The sequence below is a fragment of the Polyodon spathula genome, chromosome 31 (assembly GCF_017654505.1).
Source record: "Polyodon spathula isolate WHYD16114869_AA chromosome 31, ASM1765450v1, whole genome shotgun sequence".
In the NCBI taxonomy this organism is placed as follows: domain Eukaryota; kingdom Metazoa; phylum Chordata; class Actinopteri; order Acipenseriformes; family Polyodontidae; genus Polyodon; species Polyodon spathula.
The window spans coordinates 4,447,511-4,469,698 of NC_054564.1; the positions used below are offsets into that span (position 1 = coordinate 4,447,511).

At 39.1% G+C, this 22,188-nt stretch overlaps 1 protein-coding gene across 1 annotated transcript in view; it reads right to left on the bottom strand.

Moving 5' to 3' along the window:
* Positions 1-10,225: 10,225 nt before the first annotated feature.
* Positions 10,226-22,188, bottom strand: part of LOC121302982 (chromaffin granule amine transporter-like) — a 36,612-nt gene continuing 24,649 nt past the window's right edge. Inside the window, exons 6-16 of the mRNA XM_041233358.1 lie at positions 21,717-21,809; positions 20,229-20,318; positions 19,895-19,938; positions 19,728-19,788; positions 18,715-18,810; positions 17,193-17,271; positions 15,962-16,013; positions 15,806-15,869; positions 13,154-13,273; positions 11,656-11,789; positions 10,226-10,894 (exon numbers count right to left, since the gene is read on the bottom strand). Coding sequence (XP_041089292.1) covers positions 10,784-10,894; positions 11,656-11,789; positions 13,154-13,273; positions 15,806-15,869; positions 15,962-16,013; positions 17,193-17,271; positions 18,715-18,810; positions 19,728-19,788; positions 19,895-19,938; positions 20,229-20,318; positions 21,717-21,809 — 944 coding nt within the window. The 3' untranslated portion in view covers positions 10,226-10,783. The remainder of the gene's footprint in view (positions 10,895-11,655; positions 11,790-13,153; positions 13,274-15,805; positions 15,870-15,961; positions 16,014-17,192; positions 17,272-18,714; positions 18,811-19,727; positions 19,789-19,894; positions 19,939-20,228; positions 20,319-21,716; positions 21,810-22,188) is intronic.

The following is a 22,188-nucleotide window of genomic DNA, read 5'->3' on the forward strand; positions in this document are numbered from 1 at the left end:
AACAGAAGAACAGGTCCAGTCTCTGCAGGCTTTAATAAATACAGGGCACACTGAGTGTACAGTACAAGCAGAACCAAGACAAGGTTTAGACTAGCGACAGAGAGGTATACTTTATGCTTCTCTAGTAAATTTGCATCAAGTGGTTTTTGGTTTAATCTCAATAAAAAGTGAATGGCACAGATATTTCTCTTGCCATATAATACTGAATTAGCTGCAATAATCTAAGTCTCTTTAGTAACTTGTGAACAGTACATAAACACCTGCCCACCGAGCTCTTCCTAGGTGTTAGACCTGCTTGCTTGTCAATGTAGCCTTTCTATATTAAAATCTATGTCAGTCATACAGTAAAACCTGTCTAATCCAGTATCACTTGGGACTAGAACATTGTGCTGGATCGTACAGTGTGCTGGTTTACAGAGGTACTGTCAAATCTAATACTAAAAAAATAAAGGAATGACACAAACTGAACAATTTAAAAATGTATTACACTACATACAGTAAAAGTCCTGTCCAATTATCATTTTAAACAAGTATTATACTGTAGGGGTTCATTTGTGAACAAAAAGGTACCTAATCTTATAATAAAGGAAGAGGGACAGCGTTTTTGTTTCTAGACTAATGTACTGACCTTGGTTTACAGCAGCTCTCATACATGCTTCAAGGTCTGCTTGTGGGGTTCTTGTCTTATTTTAAAAACATATCACTGCAGCACATTTGTCATTCAATATATGGTACAGGAAAGTGTTTTTTTTTATTGTACATGTTATGTAAATAGAGTTCTTTTTTGTTAGTTGTTTTTTTTTTTTTTTTTATGGTTCATCATTTACAAACTGTATCATTGTAGCCCGATAAACAAAAAGGTCCCAGATCACAAATGAACCTCTGCTCCTGAGACACACCTGATTATAAAATCACATGATTTGGTGCCAGACTTCAGAGTCAGATTAACATTGATTTAAGGCAGACAAAATTTACAAATCATACTGTAATCACACCATGAAAATAAATAGGGATCTGGCTATGACCAAAAAATCATGCCAGATTATACAGAATGCCAGTATGTAGGAGGGCTGAATTTAACCAGTTTTACTTTTTATTGCATTACAAAGCAATAAAAAGTGTGTGCTACATATCATAGGTGTTTGTCCGGCTTCTGTATCTATACAGATTATAAACTATGTATATACTCTGTATGTCTCTATAAAGCAATACTGTTTAGGAGAAGATCAATTGTCTCTAAAGTAGTAATCCAGTTTGCAGCCTATTGTAACAATAGCAGATGGTGTGCTGTTTGCTTTCAAAGCCACTATATGCTCTTTGTCATCTAATAATGACCCTTATCAGATCAAATATGTACAGTGTGTGCTGCTGACAGTTCAATAAACAAAGAGCTTGCTTTATTCACTAACATAACCTGAAAAGACATTGTTATCTTTTAAAGAGGCTTGCTTATTATAAATGGTTTGTAAGCAAATTTCCAAACGACGCTAGTCAAAGGGAACAGCAGGCAGAAAGATAGGTGACTCATTTTAGTTTCACAATCTTTTTGTTCACATTTATAAATAGATAGAGTTTTCAGACCATGCCTTACACCCCATACAGAAAGTTCCTCAGGTTTGTACAGAACTATATTATAAGGATGTCATTAAACCAAACCAAACCACACCTTGGGCTATATTTGACTCCAAAGTGGCATATATTGAAAACGAACATCTTCAGATAGAAAAACACACCCAATAATGTTACAAAAAATAAACTAAGTTGAAATCTAATTGATGTGGTGCAGTGAGCTTGCCTGGGCTCTTGTTAAAATCAGAACAAAGTACAAATGCAAGGGTGACATACTGACTGACAGGGGCCTCTCTGTAATTGGATACTCCCAATGAACTGCAAAACCACATCCTTACCAAGTTTCGTCACAACTGGAGAAGTGATTCTCTAGATAGATTATATGAATAAAGGGGGCCTGACATACACACTGACAGGTTTCTTCATGCCCCCAGACTCTGAATCCCTCATTATATTTCTGCAGAAGAATGTTTTTACCAAGTTAACACAGGCTAAATTCATGAGAAAGGAATTACATTGAATCACAGTTCAAGTGTCCACACAGGTTTTTGGAACGCATCTTGCCATTGACATATTGCACAGCAATGTCATTCTGCATTCATCATAAGTGCTCAATGAACAGGCTGGATACCTGCAGAATTGCAGTCACAGCATGAGAGCAGCTACAACGAGTAAAAACAAGCACACATATCAGATATTTGTGATTGCTAACAGGCTGCTCTATAACATTACAAAGACACAATGCGACTCCCGCTTTGAGACCGGAAATGCTTAAAGTGTCAGACAAAGCCTGATTCCGAGTCTCCAGTCTCTACAATGCAAAGATCATTTATGGTGGGAAACAGGAAGGATTTTGTGGTGGCCGCTGATGTCAAACTAATTAATTCCTATTATTCCTCTCTTCCAAAAAACTAGTGCTCATTATTTGTATTGCCACTGCCTAGGGGTTGCTGAGCAACCCTTCATTAAAGGGTTTGTCATGTAATAGAGAATGATTCAATGATATAAAGTGCTCAATCGTGACTGACTCTGTCTGTATACTCTTATAAACTAATTGTAATGTTGCTGCTTGTGGATTTAGTGGCAAGCCCAATGGTTTGAAAGTGCTCATGAAAATAGTTTTGTGTTGTTGTTTTCCAACGTAAATGTGTCTCATTTAGGTTATTTTGGTTAAAGAGAAAATAAGCTTCAAAAGTAATTTAAATTGCTTCTTATTTTTTTTACATGCCCCCCCCCCCCCCCCCCCCCCCCCCCCCCCCCCCCCCCCCCCCCCCCCCCGAGTTCTTTATCTGCCTTTACTTCCTTTGAGCTGCTTGGAGCTTGACTGGATAATCTTAAACGCTTGGTTTGACATTCAATCTTAATCCATTCAAATCATGTGACACCTCTGCAAGCCCCACCTACACTCCGATGTATAGTAAAATGCACTCTGTGACACACTATTTTAAGCTATAGAATTCAACAATTACGTGCCGTTTTACTAAGATATAATTCCTATTTACTGTTTCCATGGTCTATTCTATCAAAATAAGAAATCCTCACGTCAATTCCCTTCAGATGTATTTTAGGCACACCGTACGAAATTATGTCTCTTCTAATAAGAAACACCCTGCCCATGACATATTGACTTCTTATAAATAAAAACAAGGATATTGTCAACAGGAACTACTATGTAACATAGAGACTATTGTGATTGACTTTGGGACAAGCAGATTTATTTGTTGGAGAAAATAAAAGGGAACAGAGGGCCCCAGACTAGATGGTCTGACAATTCATTCCAAGGGAAAGGTGGAAGTGGGCCATCTAGAAAGGGGTAGGAGCTATGGTACACCAAATCATCAGCCCAGCATGGAAGCAATGTGGCAACTGCAGATTGGAGAACGTGAGGACGTGGCTAGGTGATCTGTTCCTTTTTTAAGGTTAAAAGAGAACCGCTGAAAGGGGAACTATAATTGTACCATGAACATTTGATTGTTTGTATCGTAATTATATACTTGTCTGTTTATTAGATGGCTAGCACGTACCGGGAGCTGATGCTTAAGGTCAGCACCAACCCGGACAACATCAATCAGGACAACACTTCACAACTGTACACAAATAAATTGTATTTCACCACTTGCACGTTAGCACTCACTCTGGACGTGATCATGTCTGTGTCTTTGTGTGTGTTATACTTGTATTATTATCTTGGGACTGTAAACCCTTTGTTTGGAACAGTGTAATACACATTGCTGCATATTGCCTGAGGTTATTCTTTGTGGTAGCCAGACTGGGATTATAGAAATAAGCGTGTTTGGATTGTGAACTTTGTTGTCTGTCTTCCATTTTGTAATCGCATCACCTTTACACCTGTGCACTGCAAACCACTTTGCCACAACCGATAGTTCAGTTGACAGCCCTGAGGCTATTTGGCTCATTTCATGTCAAGCAATACAGGAAGTGGGGAACCCTTTTAAAAGCAGTTTTGAATAGGGACCCCTAACTGACAACCGAGGAAAAGGCAAATCACAGACTACAAAAGAAAGTCTATGCTGCAGTGAAAGCATGTTTAATGCATATCGTCTGTTTCACAAGGCCTGTCTCTCACTACAGCGGTAACGGAAGAGTTTTCTGTACATTAAATATATATGTTGTTTTACAAAAGAGACAGTTCCAGAATTTCCTGCGGACAACCATGGTGGATCCCTAGGGGTTCTGGGACCGTAGTTTGAGAACCACTGACCACTGCTATAAAAGAAGAGGTTCATTATGAAATTTGGGGCTATTGTAAAAAACGAGAAAAATGCATAGATGTAGTACACCATCAGAACAAGCTGCAAAACCTACTTAAAATGGAAACTGTTTATATAATAATTGAATCACATGTCATAGCAACAGACCCTAGCAAGGGCTGCATGTGTTTCTTATTTATGGGAACTGGAAATTGAAAACATTAGGGCTTCAGCAAACACTGATGGAAAGCTTGTCTCCTTTTCTCTCCTGCCTCATGGTTGATGAGGAACAAGCTGTGACTTTACCACGTAACCAGGCCACATTGGAGAGAGGAAATTAAAGTTTATAATAAAAACAGATAACTCCTCCGCACTAGATAAAAGTAATCCTCCAAGTGACATCACAACACCTAGGATCGGATATTGAGTTTTCTAAGTGTTGATCTTAAAGGGACAGGGAACTATATCAACCTGGATAATCTGAACTGACCCATAATCCGAATCACTATATAATAATGGATTTATTGGTTAAACTGAATCTCAACACAGATGAATTTTAATATTACAGCTTATAGAGACCTGCACCTGCATAAAACAGTCATTGGGAATGAAAAAAAAAAAATATATAAAATATGATAAAAACATATAGCAGTGTTTGTGTGTTGTTTCCCTTAGTGTTTATTGCTATTGTTAGTGAAATGTAAGTTGGAAGAGCATCGAAAACATGAAAGGCCAGATCCGGTGTTTTTAATACGGTAAGATTACGATCAGTACTCAAATCTACTAATGTGAATAAGGTCTGGAGCCATCTGGTTTAGATTAGCAACAGTCCATTTGCTTTGGTCTACTAAACACCAGCCACAAAACATACTGAGAATTAACAATAAGATTCTATTGTGATATCATCCTAAATCCTAGCAGAACCATAAGCAGATCACAACACTACTATCAATTGTGATGGAGTTGTAATAAATATTTTTTACAATGGTAACATGGGGTCCACCCTGGTGTTTCACATATTTTAAATGTCTGTGCAGTAATCAGAAATGAACCTACTAATACATAGTACTGTAGACCTTTCTTTGTGTTAATACTGTATCAACCTGGTCTGTGACATGGTGTTACCATGTAATAACATCAGATAACAAGGTGTAGTTCACAAGGTCATGTCCAGGCATTTACACAGTAATTACCATGTGAGAGTAGGATGCACTGTTTATTACCAAGCGTTTACATTGCAATCACATGCATGTTCATGCTCTGTTATTTAATACTCCAGAGATTCTTACTGTAAGTAGAAAAACATGGAATTTGTTTGCATATTTGTTAACAGGGATTATATAATAGAGGTCTAATTTTTCAAAGTACAGGCTGCCTATACAAAGTGCAATGATAAGTAGTATTTCTGTACATACTTCAATATGAATAATACAGGTGGGGTCAGGCGTTTTAGCATGTGTTTGTTTATGGCCTGCCTTCCTCATTCGGTTTGATATTCAAGTCAGGTACTTGTGTTACTGCTGGAAACTGTTTAGCGAGTTATTTCATCACACTTTTTTATTTCAAAGAGAATTTATAATTATGCATAGATATTTTTGCCTGTTGGGTTGGTTTTGAACAATCATTGTTTATCATGACACTGTTGATAATTTGCTTAGTCTTGATTATTTATTGCACTCCAAAATTATTATCGATATCATATTATCATGAATAATTGTGTTTCATCTAAAGCTAAAAATAACAAGCGCCACTGCTAGCGTGATGTTGTGTTCCACTCTGATTTTCAAAGGGAAGGGAAATATAACTGGCGGCAGAATCAGTTCCCTTCTTATGGTGGAAGAGTCGATGACAAAAAAGGCAGAGCGAGAATAAAGAAAACTGAGTGTGGAAAAAAATGAACTACTAGCTAGGGACAACACATCATTGTATTTTTCCATTCTCGTACCCCTACTGCATACTTGCCAACATTTGTAAATTGTTCAGCGGGACCAGGCGCGAGGGGGGGTGGTGGGGTGGTGGTGGGGTGTTGGTGGGGGATCACCAGTGGGTGGGTGTGGAATCATACCACCCCCTAGGTGAAACAACACACCTATATGTGTAATAGACTTACCTCCTCATTTTTTATCTCATTAAAAAAACATTCAGTAATTTGTGAATGGTGGTATCACCACGACAAATGATTTAGTCAACGGTCATGAAAAAGTCACGACACGGGTGTGGAATCATACGCATTAAAAATGAAAACACTTATATAAGTAATAGACTTACCTCATTTTTTTAAGTCATTAAAAACTACATTCATAGTGGTGCTGTTTACTAAATCACATTTTCACAGCTTGCCAGTACCTTTTTTTCAGTGCTGTTAAAAATGTTATATTTGGAATACAGTTAGCATTACATACTCTTTCATTTTTTGACTTTTTGAGATTTCCATTGAAAATGTCAATGTTCTAGGAAAGCTGCTTCAAGTTATAAGTGCCTATTTTTGTACTATAAAATAAATTAAGTAATATGTTGATTAATTGATTGAAACCATGGCTGCATACTTATTCCTGACTAGGGATCGTGCAGTGGGGTTAATGTGTTTTGTGTAAAGCAGTATATTGGCCTACATGCAATTTCTATAGACATTTTTAGGTACATTACGATGTAGTGATTTTTTTTTTTTTGTCTGTGCGGTAACCAAGTGAACTGTCTTAACTTAAATGGCCCTTATTGCCAGATGTGTTTGTGTCACGGGTGGGGTGACCAGGGTTAACCATAGTAAGCCTGCTTTTAGAATTTGTAACGACTACGTCACCTTGGGTGTAGAGTAGATAATAATTTCTCTTATGCAGGTTCTTTTTATCCCTGGGTTCCAATAAAGACATATTGAATGCTTGGAGAGGTTAAAACTATTTTTATTGTTTCTCAACAGGGTTAAAATAGAATACTAAATACCAAACAGCAACAAGTTTTTTTTTTTTTTTTAAAGACAGGGAAAGCCACAAAAAATAAAAACCACACCAGGCAGTCCCCTCCTTTTGGTAGTTCTCGAAAAAAAGGAAAGGTTACTGTCCAAAATGGCAGATGAACCAAAAAAAGAAGGAATCAGTCTCTGATAGCTCCAGGGAGTCCCAAGAAATCCCTCTCCCCGACGTCTGTTTCCCTCGCAACCCGAACCCACCACTGACCTCACCACACCCACTGTCCAGACCTCCAACCGCAAACACCTTCGATGAACCTGGAAAGGAGCAGGGCAAAGAAAATGGCCATTAGGAAGCGTACACTCAGGAAAGTAAAATTACCACCTCTATCCAGAGGTTCTGGTTACTTCCCCTTAGCTTTTCTTTAAACCCAACGTGTCTCCTTTCTCTCTCGCCGCCATTCCTGGAACCACGACGTGGCACGTTGGAGACCGGAGCTGGACCTCGACCCTCCATGCTAACTGTTAAGTATCTCCGGACCCAAATGCTGGACCTCGAACCTTGGGACAACCTTGGAACGCTGGCAGACCTTGAACATGCCTGAGCAGGACTACAAAGAGATCGATCAGCGTAGTTAAGTACAAAAAATTTTGAATCGTTCTCGAAATGATTAAAATGCAAATGAAATAATATTATCTCTTCTCGCCCTCGGACCCTTGGCCATCTCTCGGGACCACTCCAGGATCACTCTGCTGGTGAAGGGATTGTTCAAGGAGTGCCAACCAGACACAGCAAGGCAGTTACCTAAAATTAAAATCTATTTGTTTGTAAACCAAAAAAAAAATGTCTTCAGTGTCAATAATTCTCTACACCAACCCATTACCACAAAAAAGTAGCTTGAACACAGTCCAGCAATGGCAAGTAATAATAAAACAAAATCCCCCAAAAAGCACAAAATCCAAAGAAACAAAAATCCATACAAAAATATCCCAACTGCTGCAACAAAGAAAATCCAAAACTCCAAACCCGTTCCCTTGTTCCTGCAATCAACCTTAGACTGCTCACAGGAGTGTTTTCTGTGCTGCTGTTCCTTTCCAATACTGCCATCTCCTCGCTATTCTTCCAGACGTATTGTGTGCTTCTTCCTAAAACACTTCTCTCTCCCCCTGGTCCCTGTTCCTCCCTTTTTATAGTCAGCCCATGACTATCATTGGCTGAACTGGCAGGTAAGGTGGGACTTTGTATCAACTGTGGGGAAAGTGCTTAACGCAAACATCAGTAACAGTGCACAGGAGAATTAGTATCAGTTTAAATACAACACACTCACTAAAAAACACACAACAAAAATACAGGCAGTTAAAAAACAGCATTTGTGACACTTGTACCCCTGTTCTAGACAATCAGTTACAATTTCTGGACTTTTTCAGATCAAACACATTTTCATAACAAAGTAATTCAGCAATATGTATTTATTTTGTGTTAGTAAATCAGTGTATCAAACAAACAAATTTGTTGAATTGATTCACAAAACTAAATAAACCAAATGAATGGAGACATTAAAAAAGAATGGAACTGCACGTCACAAATCTTCAGGCTAGAAAGACAGGTATAAATAACACGGGCCTGTCAGTGGTTAAAGCCTGCTTTCCATACTCACTAATAAATTATCACTTTAATGCACACACTAAAATTAATTAATCTGCCAGTTGCAATTAAGTACGTAAAGATCTTTTTTTGTGTCTGTCGCGGGAGCGACAGAGCAGAATTTGCTGTCATGGTGTGATGTTGTGAGCTGTTGTGAACGAGTTTCACGTGCTAATCACTCTCCCTCTTTCCTTGAGCAGCCTTCCTGCCTGACAGTTTCTGTGTGTGTGTGTGTGTGTGTGTTTGTGTGTGTGTGGGTGTGTGTAAATGCGAGGGATACCGATGGGCCAATGGGTGATAAGTGGGTGGAGTCAGCATCCATCAAAAGAAGTGCTGTGCACCAACTGAGGAGAGTTGAGTTGGGACTAGTATAGCACTGTATAGAGAGCAAGAAAGATAAGGAAAGTGCGGAAAAAGATCCATTGATACAAAAGTTTTAAAATAGCAGTGTTGTCTGCCTATTTCTTCCCCCTGAACCCATATACAGCTGGCCGTTACAATATCTTCTGTGAGTGTTGCACTAGGATTTATCCAATCCTATGTTTAGTTGGATTCCCATGCTCCTTGCCAGTAAAAGCTGTAGCTACTCATGTGTATAATATAACAGCATGCCCTGCTAAAGCGCCCAGGGAATTATATTGGTTTTAGGAAAGGGAGATCGTGCCTAACTAACTTGCTTGATTTTTTTGAGGATGCAACATCCATAATGAATAATTTCAAAGCATATGACATGGTTTATTTAGATTTCCAGAAAGCTTTTGACAAAGTCCCGCACAAAAGATTAATTCTCAAACTGAACGCAGTTGGGATTCAAGGAAACACATGTACATGGATTAGGGAGTGGTTAACATGTAGAAAACAGAAAGTACTGATTAGAGGAAAAACCTCAGAATGGAGTGTGGTAACCAGCGGTGTACCACAGGGATCAGTATTAGGTCCTCTGCTATTCCTAATCTACATTAATGATTTAGATTCTGGTATAGTAAGCAAACTTGTTAAATTTGCAGACGACACAAAAGTAGGAGGAGTGGCCTCCTCTCGTTTGTAAACTTTCTTATGTTCTTATGTTCTTCTTAATTATATTACATTTCCCTCACAGAGGACATGTTTACAGGATGTGAAAGTAGGCTTCTACCAGGTTATTGGCTTCCCCAATGTGACTGTCCTCACATAGCACTGGCACCCCAATCCATGGAGCCTGCTCTGCAGGGTGGCAATGCCGACAAGGAAGAGAATTGATCAATAATTCTCAAGTAAACAGAACAAACAAAAAAATATGTCATTTACAACATGACTTTTATTGTACATGCATTAAAGGAGAAAGGAAAAAGGCTTTTTTATTTTTATTTTTTTATATCACACAAGGAATACATGTTAAAATTAAAAGGTAAGCAGTGCAGTTTCACTTTATGTTGCCAAATACTGTGCACATAAATGAATACATTCTCTGTTAGTAAATGGGGCAGTCAATTTAGATTTATCACGCATGTTAACTCTAAATTTAGTGGCCTTTTGTAAATTAGGTCCTAAGATTCATCCAATATTACTTCTTGCTATGTGCAAGCATAAATGTAAAGCTGTTAAGAAGTAATAATATATATTTAAATAAACATAACTTACAAAACTACAGCATGCCTCACTATATTACAAAATGTATTTTCTGTAATGGAATTGGCACTGCTATTACCCTTGCCCCACCTGCTTTAAGGAAACATAGAAGACATACAGGGTAAATAAATAAATAGATTCATAGAAATAAATAAAGGTTTAAAATGTAATTTGAAAGCACAGTCTAGTGCAGTCAATACAGCACGGACAAATAACTACAACAGAAATGTAAATAATTCAATGTTTTGAGTGCATTCTCAAAACTGAGGGGGATGGGTGGTGGTTTAACTACAATAGAACACAAGATTGAGGGGGATCGGTGAGTTAAAGAAAACTTCCAAAGAATCACTGTTGGCTCTCCTCATCAAAGCTTTCATCACTCAGTGGAAAATCGTGACAGGTATTCTGGGTTCTGTAGCTTTTGGTGGGCATGGGACACTCATGGTTCAGAATTGCCTGAGTGAAAGAAAATGCATTGTCAATAAAATACACAAAGAATTGACAGTGACTGTGAAATGAAGCATGCTTGTAGAGTACTCTACTTCCTTGATGTGGGTTAGTACTGAATACGCTAGGATCTATTTCCCTAAGCTAAGCAGCATCCCTTTTCCAAAATGTCTTGAATGTCACCTCACTACTGTATAGACAGAGATCTCTGTTCCCATTGCCTTTTCAGTAGCCTCTTTTCTCCTACCAAGATAAACTCTAAAACCCCAGTGGCTGTCCATGTGGGGTTGCTATGGTGTGGCAAGTCAAACCAACCCCCCACATACCTTAAAGGCCAACTCCATAGATCCCCAGCCAAGATTAGCAACTTAGTATGACTTGGATTTGAACCAGCAAACTCCGAATCTCATAAGCCAGATAACCTTTCCTAGGTGAGCCACAATACAGCTCTATTAGTCTACTCAGCAGTCTTTGAGGTCAATCATGAGGAAACGCAGAGAAGGTGATGGGCAGAGACTATTTTTCCCTCCCAGTGAAATGACCAAGGTACGAAAGTACGAAACTACTTGAAAGTAAGACCTGCAAACAGAGCTTTCTTTAACCTGGACGTCGTCTTTTATAATATATTATTACCAGGTAGTTTATGACATTTGTGCTGTTTCAATGTAAATAGAGAAAGGAAGTGACAGAAGATTGATGCAATGATTGCAGCAGCTATGACAATAGTATCAGTAGCACCTCTGTGACATTTTGCCGCTTCATTTACTCACCATTTTTTCTTCTCTTGCTGCTGGATTCCTTAGGAAGCAGCACAAGGGTGCGTACAGTATATTAATAACCCCAATTATTACCATGAGGCTTGGAAACCCTATGGCTCTAACAATTGCTCCACCGGTGGAAGGACCTGAAAGACAAGAGAAAATAAATATTTATTCAGAGTGTGTATTAATATTACATTTAAGCAATACGTTTACATTTACTGATAAAGTGACAAAGTCTCAGCTGGTGCCTTCTTTAGTGTACTAATCAGGAGCTGTAAGTGTAGGTATGACAGGTGCTGTGCACACACCGCTCAGACAGAGAGGACAACAACCCTTGCCAAAGCAATATACAAATACCTACAGTTTCTTCTACTTTTACCTTAGGTACATAACATGTCCTTAGGAAGTGCTAAATGGTATCAGTATTACACCCTCCACTGTGTAGATCATTAAAATATTGTGGGCAGTAGTTAGAGAATAGTTAGACCTGCACTGTCATTTGGGGGTTGACCCAGATTTCCACACCTGCTGTTCAGGTTTTGCAGTTTTCTTCTTTCTTATGAACCTTGCTTTAAATGAGAATGCATGTTTGTTATAGCATGCGCTCCTTTGAAAACTGACATCGACAAGGTGAATGGAAGCGCATGGCCGGCAGTCCTGGGTTCTGCTGGCTGATGGTACATGCAGTCTTGGTGCTGTTTGATGATTGTACATGCAGTCCTGGTGCTATTTGATGATTGTACATGCAGTCCTGGTGCTGTTTGATGATTGTACATGCTGTCCTGGTGCTGTTTGATGATGGTACATGCAGTCCTGGTGCTGTTTGATGATGGTACATGCAGTCCAGGGTGCTGTTTGATGATGGTTCATGCGGTCCTGAGTTCTGCTGGCTGATGGTACATGCAGTCCTGGTGCTGTTTGATGATGGTACATGCAGTCCTGGTGTTGTTGGCTGATGGTACATGCAGTCCTGGTGCTGTTTGATGATTGTTCATGCAGTCCTGGGTGCTGTTTGATGATGGTTCATGCAGTCCTGGGTGCTGCTGCCTGATGGTACATGCAGTCCTGGGTGCTGCTGTCTGATAGTACATGCAGTCCTGGTGCTGTTTGATGATGGTACATGCAGTCCTGGTGCTGTTTGATGATGGTACATGCAGTCCTGGTGTTGTTGGCTGATGGTACATGCAGTCCTGGTGCTGTTTGATGATTGTTCATGCAGTCCTGGGTGCTGTTTGATGATGGTTCATGCAGTCCTGGGTGCTGCTGCCTGATGGTACATGCAGTCCTGGGTGCTGCTGTCTGATAGTACATGCAGTCCTGGTGCTGTTTGATGATGGTACATGCAGTCCTGGTGCTGTTTGATGATGGTACATGCAGTATTGGTGCTGTTTGATGATGGTACATGCAGTCCTGGGAGCTGTTTGATGATGGTTCATGCAGTCCTGGGTGCTGTTTGATGATGGTACATGCAGTCCTGGGAGCTGTTTGATGATGGTACATTACTTACCGATTGCAAATCCGAGGCAAAAGGCAACATCTGCAATGGCGTAGACGGTCCCATACACAGACACATGGCGAAGGTCCACCAGATATCCCATAATGGGCATCATTGAGGAGTCCACCATACCTGTAGAAAAGTGAATGAGTCAATGAACAGAACTCTTACTAAAACCCTATACTGACCAATGGAACCCACAGCTATGGCCAAACGTTTTGCATCCCCCTATAGAACTAATGAATGAATTTGCTTCATGAAGTTGAATGAAACCTGCTGTGTTATGTTAACATATTGAATTACATACTGCTTTATAGTTTTCCACATACTCAACAAAAAGCTGACAAATTGAAAAATGTGTGTGAAGGGGGTGCAACGGGTCGGAGCTGTGGTGGATCCTCCTGATCGCTGGTGGTGTTGCGCAAAACGGGACGAGACCGGCTGAAAGGCAAAGGTCGAGCCGTCCGGGAACTCCAGAAAGATCACCTGCCCCCTCCAAACGCGGAAGTCCGCGGCCGCTGCACCACATACCCCAGTCAGGGTTACTATGTACGACAAATAGGTATAGCGGCGACCGGGGCCGAGACCAAGGGCGGGGTCGGGCAGTATTTAAGTGACGGAAGGACCTGCGCTTGCTCTCTCAGTCCTGGGGATAACAATAAAAGGAGACACGCTTTGTAATTTATTTTCTTGTCAAAGGTGTTGTGTTTACAGAGACCGGAGGCGGCTATCCAGTCTACTACCCAGAAGAACGACCGGAAGCACGACACTAAAACCTGCCCAGGACCGGGAGCCCTCTAGAGGCCAGCGCCAGTGGAAATATTGTTCTTTATTCATTTATAGTTATTGCTTGAGTGTGTGTGCGGGACTTTTGTTAATTTTTCCCTTTTTATTTTAGTCTCCTCCTTTATCATTGTTGATACTGGTGGGGACTTATTTAGACTATTTTAATTTTTTTTTCGTTGGTCATTTTTCCCTTTTATTGTTGGAATATTGGTCGGTGGCCACCTTTGGCCAGACAAATAAAAACCCTGCTGAGTATTTTTGCCGGTCCCACCACCATCACCTGACTCAGCTCACCAACCTCTCACTATGTGGCATATGACATACAGTACTTCCAATAGGCTTTTGCAATATTATTGTGTAGTTTCTTTGATTATATGATGTTAAATAAAAGATCAAAATTATGGTTATGTTTTTTCTTTTTAATTACGTCTCAGTCCTAAAATTCTTGATGGTGCAAAATATTTGGCCACCGCTGTATTCCTCGATTCCAATGAGAACCATAGCTGCTTCTGTGCAGCAAGGAGGTAGACTCGCCACATCACCATGATCTAACAGAGGCAATAGAACTAGTCTTTAATACTTTTTAATCACACTACCAAAAAGACTATAGCTAACAAAAAAAACGATTACAGTCACTTCGTAGATATCACATCTTCTTATATGAAAAAGGCGTTTGTAAACAGTATCTCTTGTACTCTTTCCCATGTTACACTTCCTGTTGAGTTTCTTCTGTGAGTCCTTGTAGAACAAACAATTCATAGTGTTTCATTTTTTTAGACAACTTCACTCCTTCATGCAAGTTGACCGGACATACAGCACTGAGATATCTACAAGAAGCATTAGATACACATTCATTCCAAACAGATATATATATATTAGGTAAATGTACTGGATTTATTTTTTTGTACCATGTACTTTAAGCCATTCTAAAAGTGGCCAGTGTAAATGCAGTATACAACACTTTGATTACACAAGTTGAATCACAGGAAAAAAATAACTAGAAAAACAAAAAATGCAACCACTACTTTCTATTGCTATCAGTACAACATGACTGAAAGATCTTCAGGCTGCATGGAAATCCATCAACATTAGCTAATGTGCTTGAGATAAGAAATAGTCCTTTGTAAATCAATCTACCCTTCCTCGCTTCCAGATGCTGGTTAATTCAATAGATGTTAATTGCAGTCTATTTAAAGCAAATTCTTTATGGCTGGTCATCTATTAAACACCATTTGCATAGACTTTTAAATGTGTTCATGCATCCTGTACAGTTCTGGGACTGATGAGTTTTTAATTAATTTAAATCAGTACTCTTTAAAAAGCACATGTTATGAACAGCATCACTTGGGCTAGAAGACAGATTAAACACACAAAAAAGAGTTCTTTGAAATTAGCTTAAATCTTCTCTATTCTGCCTTTACCTGGTTTTGAGATGCTTGAGCTTGTCTGGCCTGAACAGCCTTCCTCATTCCATTTGAATCATGTGACTTTTCAACTATATATGGGGTGTAGGTGGGGCTGGCAGAGTTCAAAGGTCCCTTTGTCACATGATTTGAATGGAAAGAGGAAAGCAGCTCATAATCATCTCTAAGCCAGATAATTATTCAATACTGGGGATCAACAGATCCTAGAACAGCTCACAATGACTGAAAACCACATCAAATAGAAAAGGAAACCTAAAAAACAATTCAAATGACAGCTGAAGCTCAGAGAACGCATCCAGTGTTCATTTAGCTTACTTTTGCAAATTTTTCAAAGCCTTGATTTGTACGCTTTAACCTAATTATTGTATAAATCACACAATATCTAACATGTTGCTAATATAATCATAGGGCATACAACATAGCAATGCATTAAACATATCTTCAGTATACATACCGATTGCAAAACCAAGACCCCCATTCGGACCAATGAGTCCGTAGATATCTTTTGCTAAGGGGACCTGAAATAACATTATAAAAAGTCAAAGTAAATGTTCAGTGGAAATTATGAAATAGAAACCAAATTGCTAAGAGAAGAGCTCGGGGGACTTACACAGATGAGACTTATACCAACAATCAACATGCCAATCATGGAGCAGAGCCACCTGCAAAACAATTCACATCAATATATTTATTTTATTTCAGCATAAATATTAAACGCAGCGGCAATTACCTGCAACATCATTTACTGCATGAACAGTGGAGTGCCCCACTACAAAGGCTATGGCACTTAACAGAAGACAAGGTGTCATATTTTCAAAGCATTCCCTTCAGTCTTTAATTGACTCTTACTTTTTTTAAAGGAGAAAAAAATAATGTAAATGTCACCTAAAAAAAATCACCTTGAGGGAACTTAAATTGCATTCTGTAGACACGAATAAACACTTTGAAAATGTGGCCCAAGCTCATTAATTGAGAACTAATGACCACTGCAGAGGATATTAATGATATTATAAACCAAACAAATGTTCGTGTATCAAGACATATTTAAAATGTGTTTTATGTTTATATTTTGGTCTGTATCACTAACACCAGGGGTCTCTGACCCTGGTCCTAGAGGGGCAGTGTCCCTCCTGCTTTTTGTTTGAACTGTACCCTAAATTACTTAAGTGGACCAATTAAGTGTTTATTAGAAGCTTAGTTGGCCCAATTAATTTAGTATACAGTTAGAGCAAAAACCAGGAGGGACACCAGTCCTCCAGGACGAGGGTTGGAGACGCCTGACTTAGAGAGCTTGAAATGTATCTTGTTGGTTAAAGAGAGTTTTATATTCACAGGTAAAACTCCTGTTAAGCCAAGATTTCTTAAGCGCTACCAAGGTTTCCAGCCAAGCAGCCTTTTATTAGCCCATACATAAACCCATAACATAAGAAAGTTTACAAGCAAGAGGAGGCCATTCGGCCCATCTTGCTTGTTTGGTTGTTAGAAGCTGATTGATCCCAGAATCTCGTCAAACAGCTTCTTGAAGGATTCCAGGGTTTCAGCTTCAACAACATTAATGGGGAGTTGGTTCCAGACTCCCACAGTTCTTTGTGTAAAAAAGTGCCTCCTATTTTCAGTTCTGAATTCCCCTTTATCTAATCTCCATTTGCGACCTCTTGTGAACTGCAGTTGCGTTGCGTGTATGGGGACCCCTGACTTGTACATAAAGCACTACACCACTGTCTGTATGCAAGAGTACCGTTTATTAACACTTTGCTATTTGTGCACTATATTTTAATATCTTTAATGATCATTAAGAAATTTCTGTAATAGCTCTCAAACATTACGTGGCCTGAACTTACCTTCCCATTTTGTTAGCAAGTATAGCAAACAGGTTTGTGCCAATGAGGTACGATATACTCGCTGGGAGAAAGGCAATCCCTAAAGAATACAATGGCAAATTATCAAGAGCAAAATGCAATGCATCACATTCCTGAACCTATTAAAACATAATGATTCAATAGTCGCTCATTTTAAACTTAAGTTGATTACCATTACATGAGACTAGATGTTAAACTTCATGCTGATTTGAACTCGGCTCTCGTCAAGATAAGCAGCAACTAAGACATAGCTTTACTAATGTGATCCATCTGTATCTCCGTCCATTTGAATTTCTTTCCATCTGTTGATGTAGATTTCCTTCTGCCTGGTGTTGTTTGCTGAAGTGTAATGCTGGCTCCAGGGATCAGCTTATTTTGCCTCCCCAGCGCATCAGCATGACAACCGTTTGGATTGAGCTAAGTAAGGTACATCTCTGGGGTCGTCAAGTGGGCACCTGCCATCCTCTGTGTTTGGTCGACTAGCCCACAACACCTCAAGAGGGCTCAACAGTGATTCTGACGCCCCATTACATAACTATATATGGAATAATCAAGCTGCAGCACCTGGTTACCAAGGGAATTAGAGAATAAGGTAACACTTTACATTAAGTGCCTTTAATTACTAGTTAATTAGTAAATACAATTTTTTTTTGCACAATATAACCCTAACTCTAACCCCTTAACCCTCACCCGAACCCTTTCTGACACAAGTGCGGACTTACAACTGTGGACTTATGTAAACAGATTTATACATTAAGTACATTGTAACAAGGCATAATAACATTGTAATTATCTGTAAGTACACATGTATTTACTAAGTAACTACTATGTGAATACACAACAATTAAAGATATTAAAGTGATATCTCATCCCTGATTCCCTCGGTAATCAGGTCATGCTGCTCAATTCCTTTATCCAACGTCTCTCTGTGCTGTGTTTGAATTGAACAAAGCCCAGCATTGTGCCTAATTCAAGTGTGATGCAGCTATCATTGGGGTTCAGGTTATAGTTACACTGTGCTGTTGCAGTGTAATAAATGAAGAGCTATCTGCACTCTGATAGGCTGAAACAAACAAGAGTGTTGTATAAATTAAAGGGATACTTCACAGCAGCTATATTTTTGGAACATGTAATTTCCTATCTGCTTAATATCTTATTATGTGTGTTTTGAATAATTCTCTACTGATATTCCTGCTTATGTCATAATTTACCAGGATCATAATGGCTGTCCTTTCTCAACCACAAGGGCTGCTTCTCAAAATATAACAGCTGAATATCTGCAGTGAAGTGGTTTTAACAATGCAGCTGTAACCCTGCTCACACTGTTTATAAAAAGATTGCACTGGAAATATCTAGCACATTCATTGTTTCAGGGGTAATTAACTGAGCACACACCTAGCAGTCATTGCTGTACTGGCTTTATTACAGAAATTCCACCTGCTCAGGTTTACTCACAGAGACTGCCCCATATAGATAATTCTCTAGACTAAATACAAAAACATACCCAGTTGCCAGTTTGGCGAGCACATGGTTTGCATCATCCATATTGGCAGTGTTGGTTCCAACATTGCAACCCCCATGTTGGCAAAGCATATGGACCCTGCAAAAACACAGCCCATTTCAGGGATTTAGAGTAAAAGAGAAAGTTGAACATTGTTTCTTACACGGTGCTGCCTATTTGAATAGAATAATAAAAATCTCTTCAAATCAACTCATGAAGGTTAAGGGTTTGTCAAAACTACATCTGTGTGTATTGATGCCTTCCTGTGCATTGAACACACAGCACAGTCCTACAGTTAACACAGTTCATGAGAATCATGTTTGCGATTAATAAGAAGTTAATTCACTGTGTGTTATAACAGAAATCTCTTTGCACAGTTTGAATAGCCAGAACCTCTTGCACAAAACTACATGAGATGACATCTCTTATAACAAAAAGAGACAACCTGACCACGCCGTATTCACTTATACTATATGCAGGACACAGCATTTTGCAATGTATTAACATATTAAATATTATTTTACACAGATACAAGCAGTATATTTAGAGTATTATTTACATTAGTGTACAAAGAGGTAATAGTCTTCGGAGTGGATAAAGTCTAAGACAAGATTGAGAATATTATACTGGTGGTGGAGATGGCTGTCTCTGAGTACAAAACAAATATTTGCCTCCTCTAGTTACAGATATTATATGACCTCTCTATTGCTGTTCTAATGAGCGAGAATGACTGCTATTTATTTTTACTAGGAATTCAAAGTCGCGTATCTTGTGTTGTACAGAAACATCACAAAGTCCCCATTCACAGCATCGTACAGCAGCTTTCTACAGAAAGACTGATTAGTTCTGACAGAAGAAGCACATTCATTGATTTTTTCAAATTAAAATCCAGGACCTCACGTGAGACAATAGTCTCCCATTTTGACTTTTATCGGCTTGGCAGTCTCTGTTATTGCTTAATGCATTTGATAATCAACAATATATGCTTCACAAGGATGTGCTGAAGAAACTGTTACCTGCAGTAATGAGAATATATGGATCCCGTAACAGGGTTAATAAAGTCGGGCCCTGTGCAGACTAAAAAGAAAGAACAGAACATGAATGAATGAATTATTAATCAGGGGTTAATATTATTGTATATCATAAAGCATACAACGCTACACAAAATAGCAGAAATGCTCACCTCGGGAGAAACCTTTGAAGGTTGAAGTATAGAAAGCTGCAACGCTGTATTAAAAACACAACACAATGCTATCAATACATTTTTGATTCAATGCTGAATTATTACTTTGTTTTTAATGAATTTCATACAAAGTTATTGTTTTCACCACATAGAGTGAAACAGACAGACAGTCAGCTGAGGGGTCCACTTCTTAATATTTTTTTGAGGACCGGTTTAAATTAATTTACAGGAAGAACTGCAATGTCTGATCTGGTGGTATTTTTTTGGGGGGCTTGCTTCAGAAAACATTGCTGACAGCAAGTATAACCCTTAGAAATGTATTAACCATCTTTACCTCCATCCAACAGCGCTAAGCAGGCTAGAACCAGGAAGGGAGCTTTCTTCCCAACAAATTCGTACATCACACTTCCAAAGGGGGCTCCAACTGAAAAAAAAAAAGCCATCAATCAAAAAAACAAACACACACTATTATGGAGTGGGATTTTTCTCAATGTCGCTTGTCAATTTCAGTCGCAATGATGGGCAGGTGCAGGTGCCTTCCAGGTTATTCATTTTTCATGAGGAACAGTTTCACATGTGGATGAAGGAGAGAAGCAGAAACCATTGAGGAATGGTCATGACATTGAAACGTCTTGTTAGAGCGCTTTACCGATCTGACTGCCCACAGTGTCCTACATTGAAGGGAAATGGTAGCACAAGAGCAATATATTTTTATATTTTTTATCAAATAATTTTACCCCAATTTAGAATGTTCAATTACGCTTCCTCCCCAGAACAATTCCCCACAGCAGCTCAGGGGAACTGAAGGTCAGATGTCTGCTAATTGTGCCCTAACCTGCAGAAGCACCAGAGTCAAAGTGACGCTCCAATACCCAGCAAAGGCCCTCTTGACTGTGTGAGTCACCCTGCATGCCACGCGACCATGTCTTTACCAGCCGCAGGTACACATTGGTAATGGTTTTCATATCTTGACATGCCAATAATATACTTGTAGTCTCTTACAGGTGTGCTGTGGTACTTTATTTGTATCTGTATTAGGAGCATTTTTTGTTCCAAATTCATTGTACTGGCATATCTTTCCAAGGGTTTCTATATGGTAAATACCCTGCTATTAGAATCTTATCATATGGTATTTTTTAGTCTGTTCTAGAAGTGACTTAGTAGACAAAAAGTAAAATTAAAACTACATAGTCATTAATTAATAAAACTTAAGGCTTTTTATTGTGTTTGCTGTAACTCCTAAAAATGTCTGTTACTCTTTGTAAAAGTAATAAAAACGTGGCATTTGATAACCCAGTAGGCTTTTTTTAACAACAAAATACAATAAATCCAGTCTTATTCCTTCTCTGTGGTGACATTCAATTTAAGTTTTGATGTACATATGTGTTTATAAAGAGCATATTAACATAGTGGTGATTTCAGGACTGTCTGGAAGTGAGTTGAAACAGCACTACAAAGCAAGGAAACAGTATGGGTAATGAAACAGCACTGTACTGTTTGAGTGAATCCCCCTGAGGCAGGAGGAAATGAATATAGGAAACTTGGGAGCAGGAAGCTCAGTGTGGCCATCCTGTTAAGACACAGGTGGCCATGTTGATTGTTTCATTGATAAGTAATTAACTCTGCCACATGCTATAAAATCAGCTGGTTATAGAAGCCAACTGGTCATTTTTTGGACTCAAGCAGGAGAGGATGTGGCTGCTGGGAGCTGCTGCCAAGCGCCTGTTATTCTGCTCGTGAGATCGGCTAGGGGCTTCTGCTAGTGCTCCCGTGGGAGCTAGGCTTTTGTTTTCCTTTACATTTTTTAAATCAAAATGCTTACAGAGGACACCCAGAGCCAGTCCTCCCAGAGCAACCCCCATGGCCGTCCCTCTTTCATGGTCATCCTTGTAAACACTGGCTAGCATGCCAAGACCTGCAAGAGAGGGCAGAGGAGATGAGCAGAGGAACACTGAAGGCTTACACTTTGAGAATTTTTATACCACTGTCTCCACCCTTTCTTTTAATTTCACGTGAAATATGATTATTCTCTTTTAAGGTCATTGCACAATGGATCCATCATTTATCACCTGCCATCTCTAAATAGAGATCAACCAATCAATTGATTAACTGATTACTGATTGTCTTTTACGGCTTTCATTTTGCAAGCCTCAATTAAACATTCATTAATTGTTTAATCTGCCTGGTGCCCTATTTAAAGTTTCACACAGCTAGCTACCCAGAAACACAAGCTTTCCTTGCTGAACTAAAGCTCTGCTGTTTTTGTTTTGTGATGAGAAAGTCAGATTCTAAGA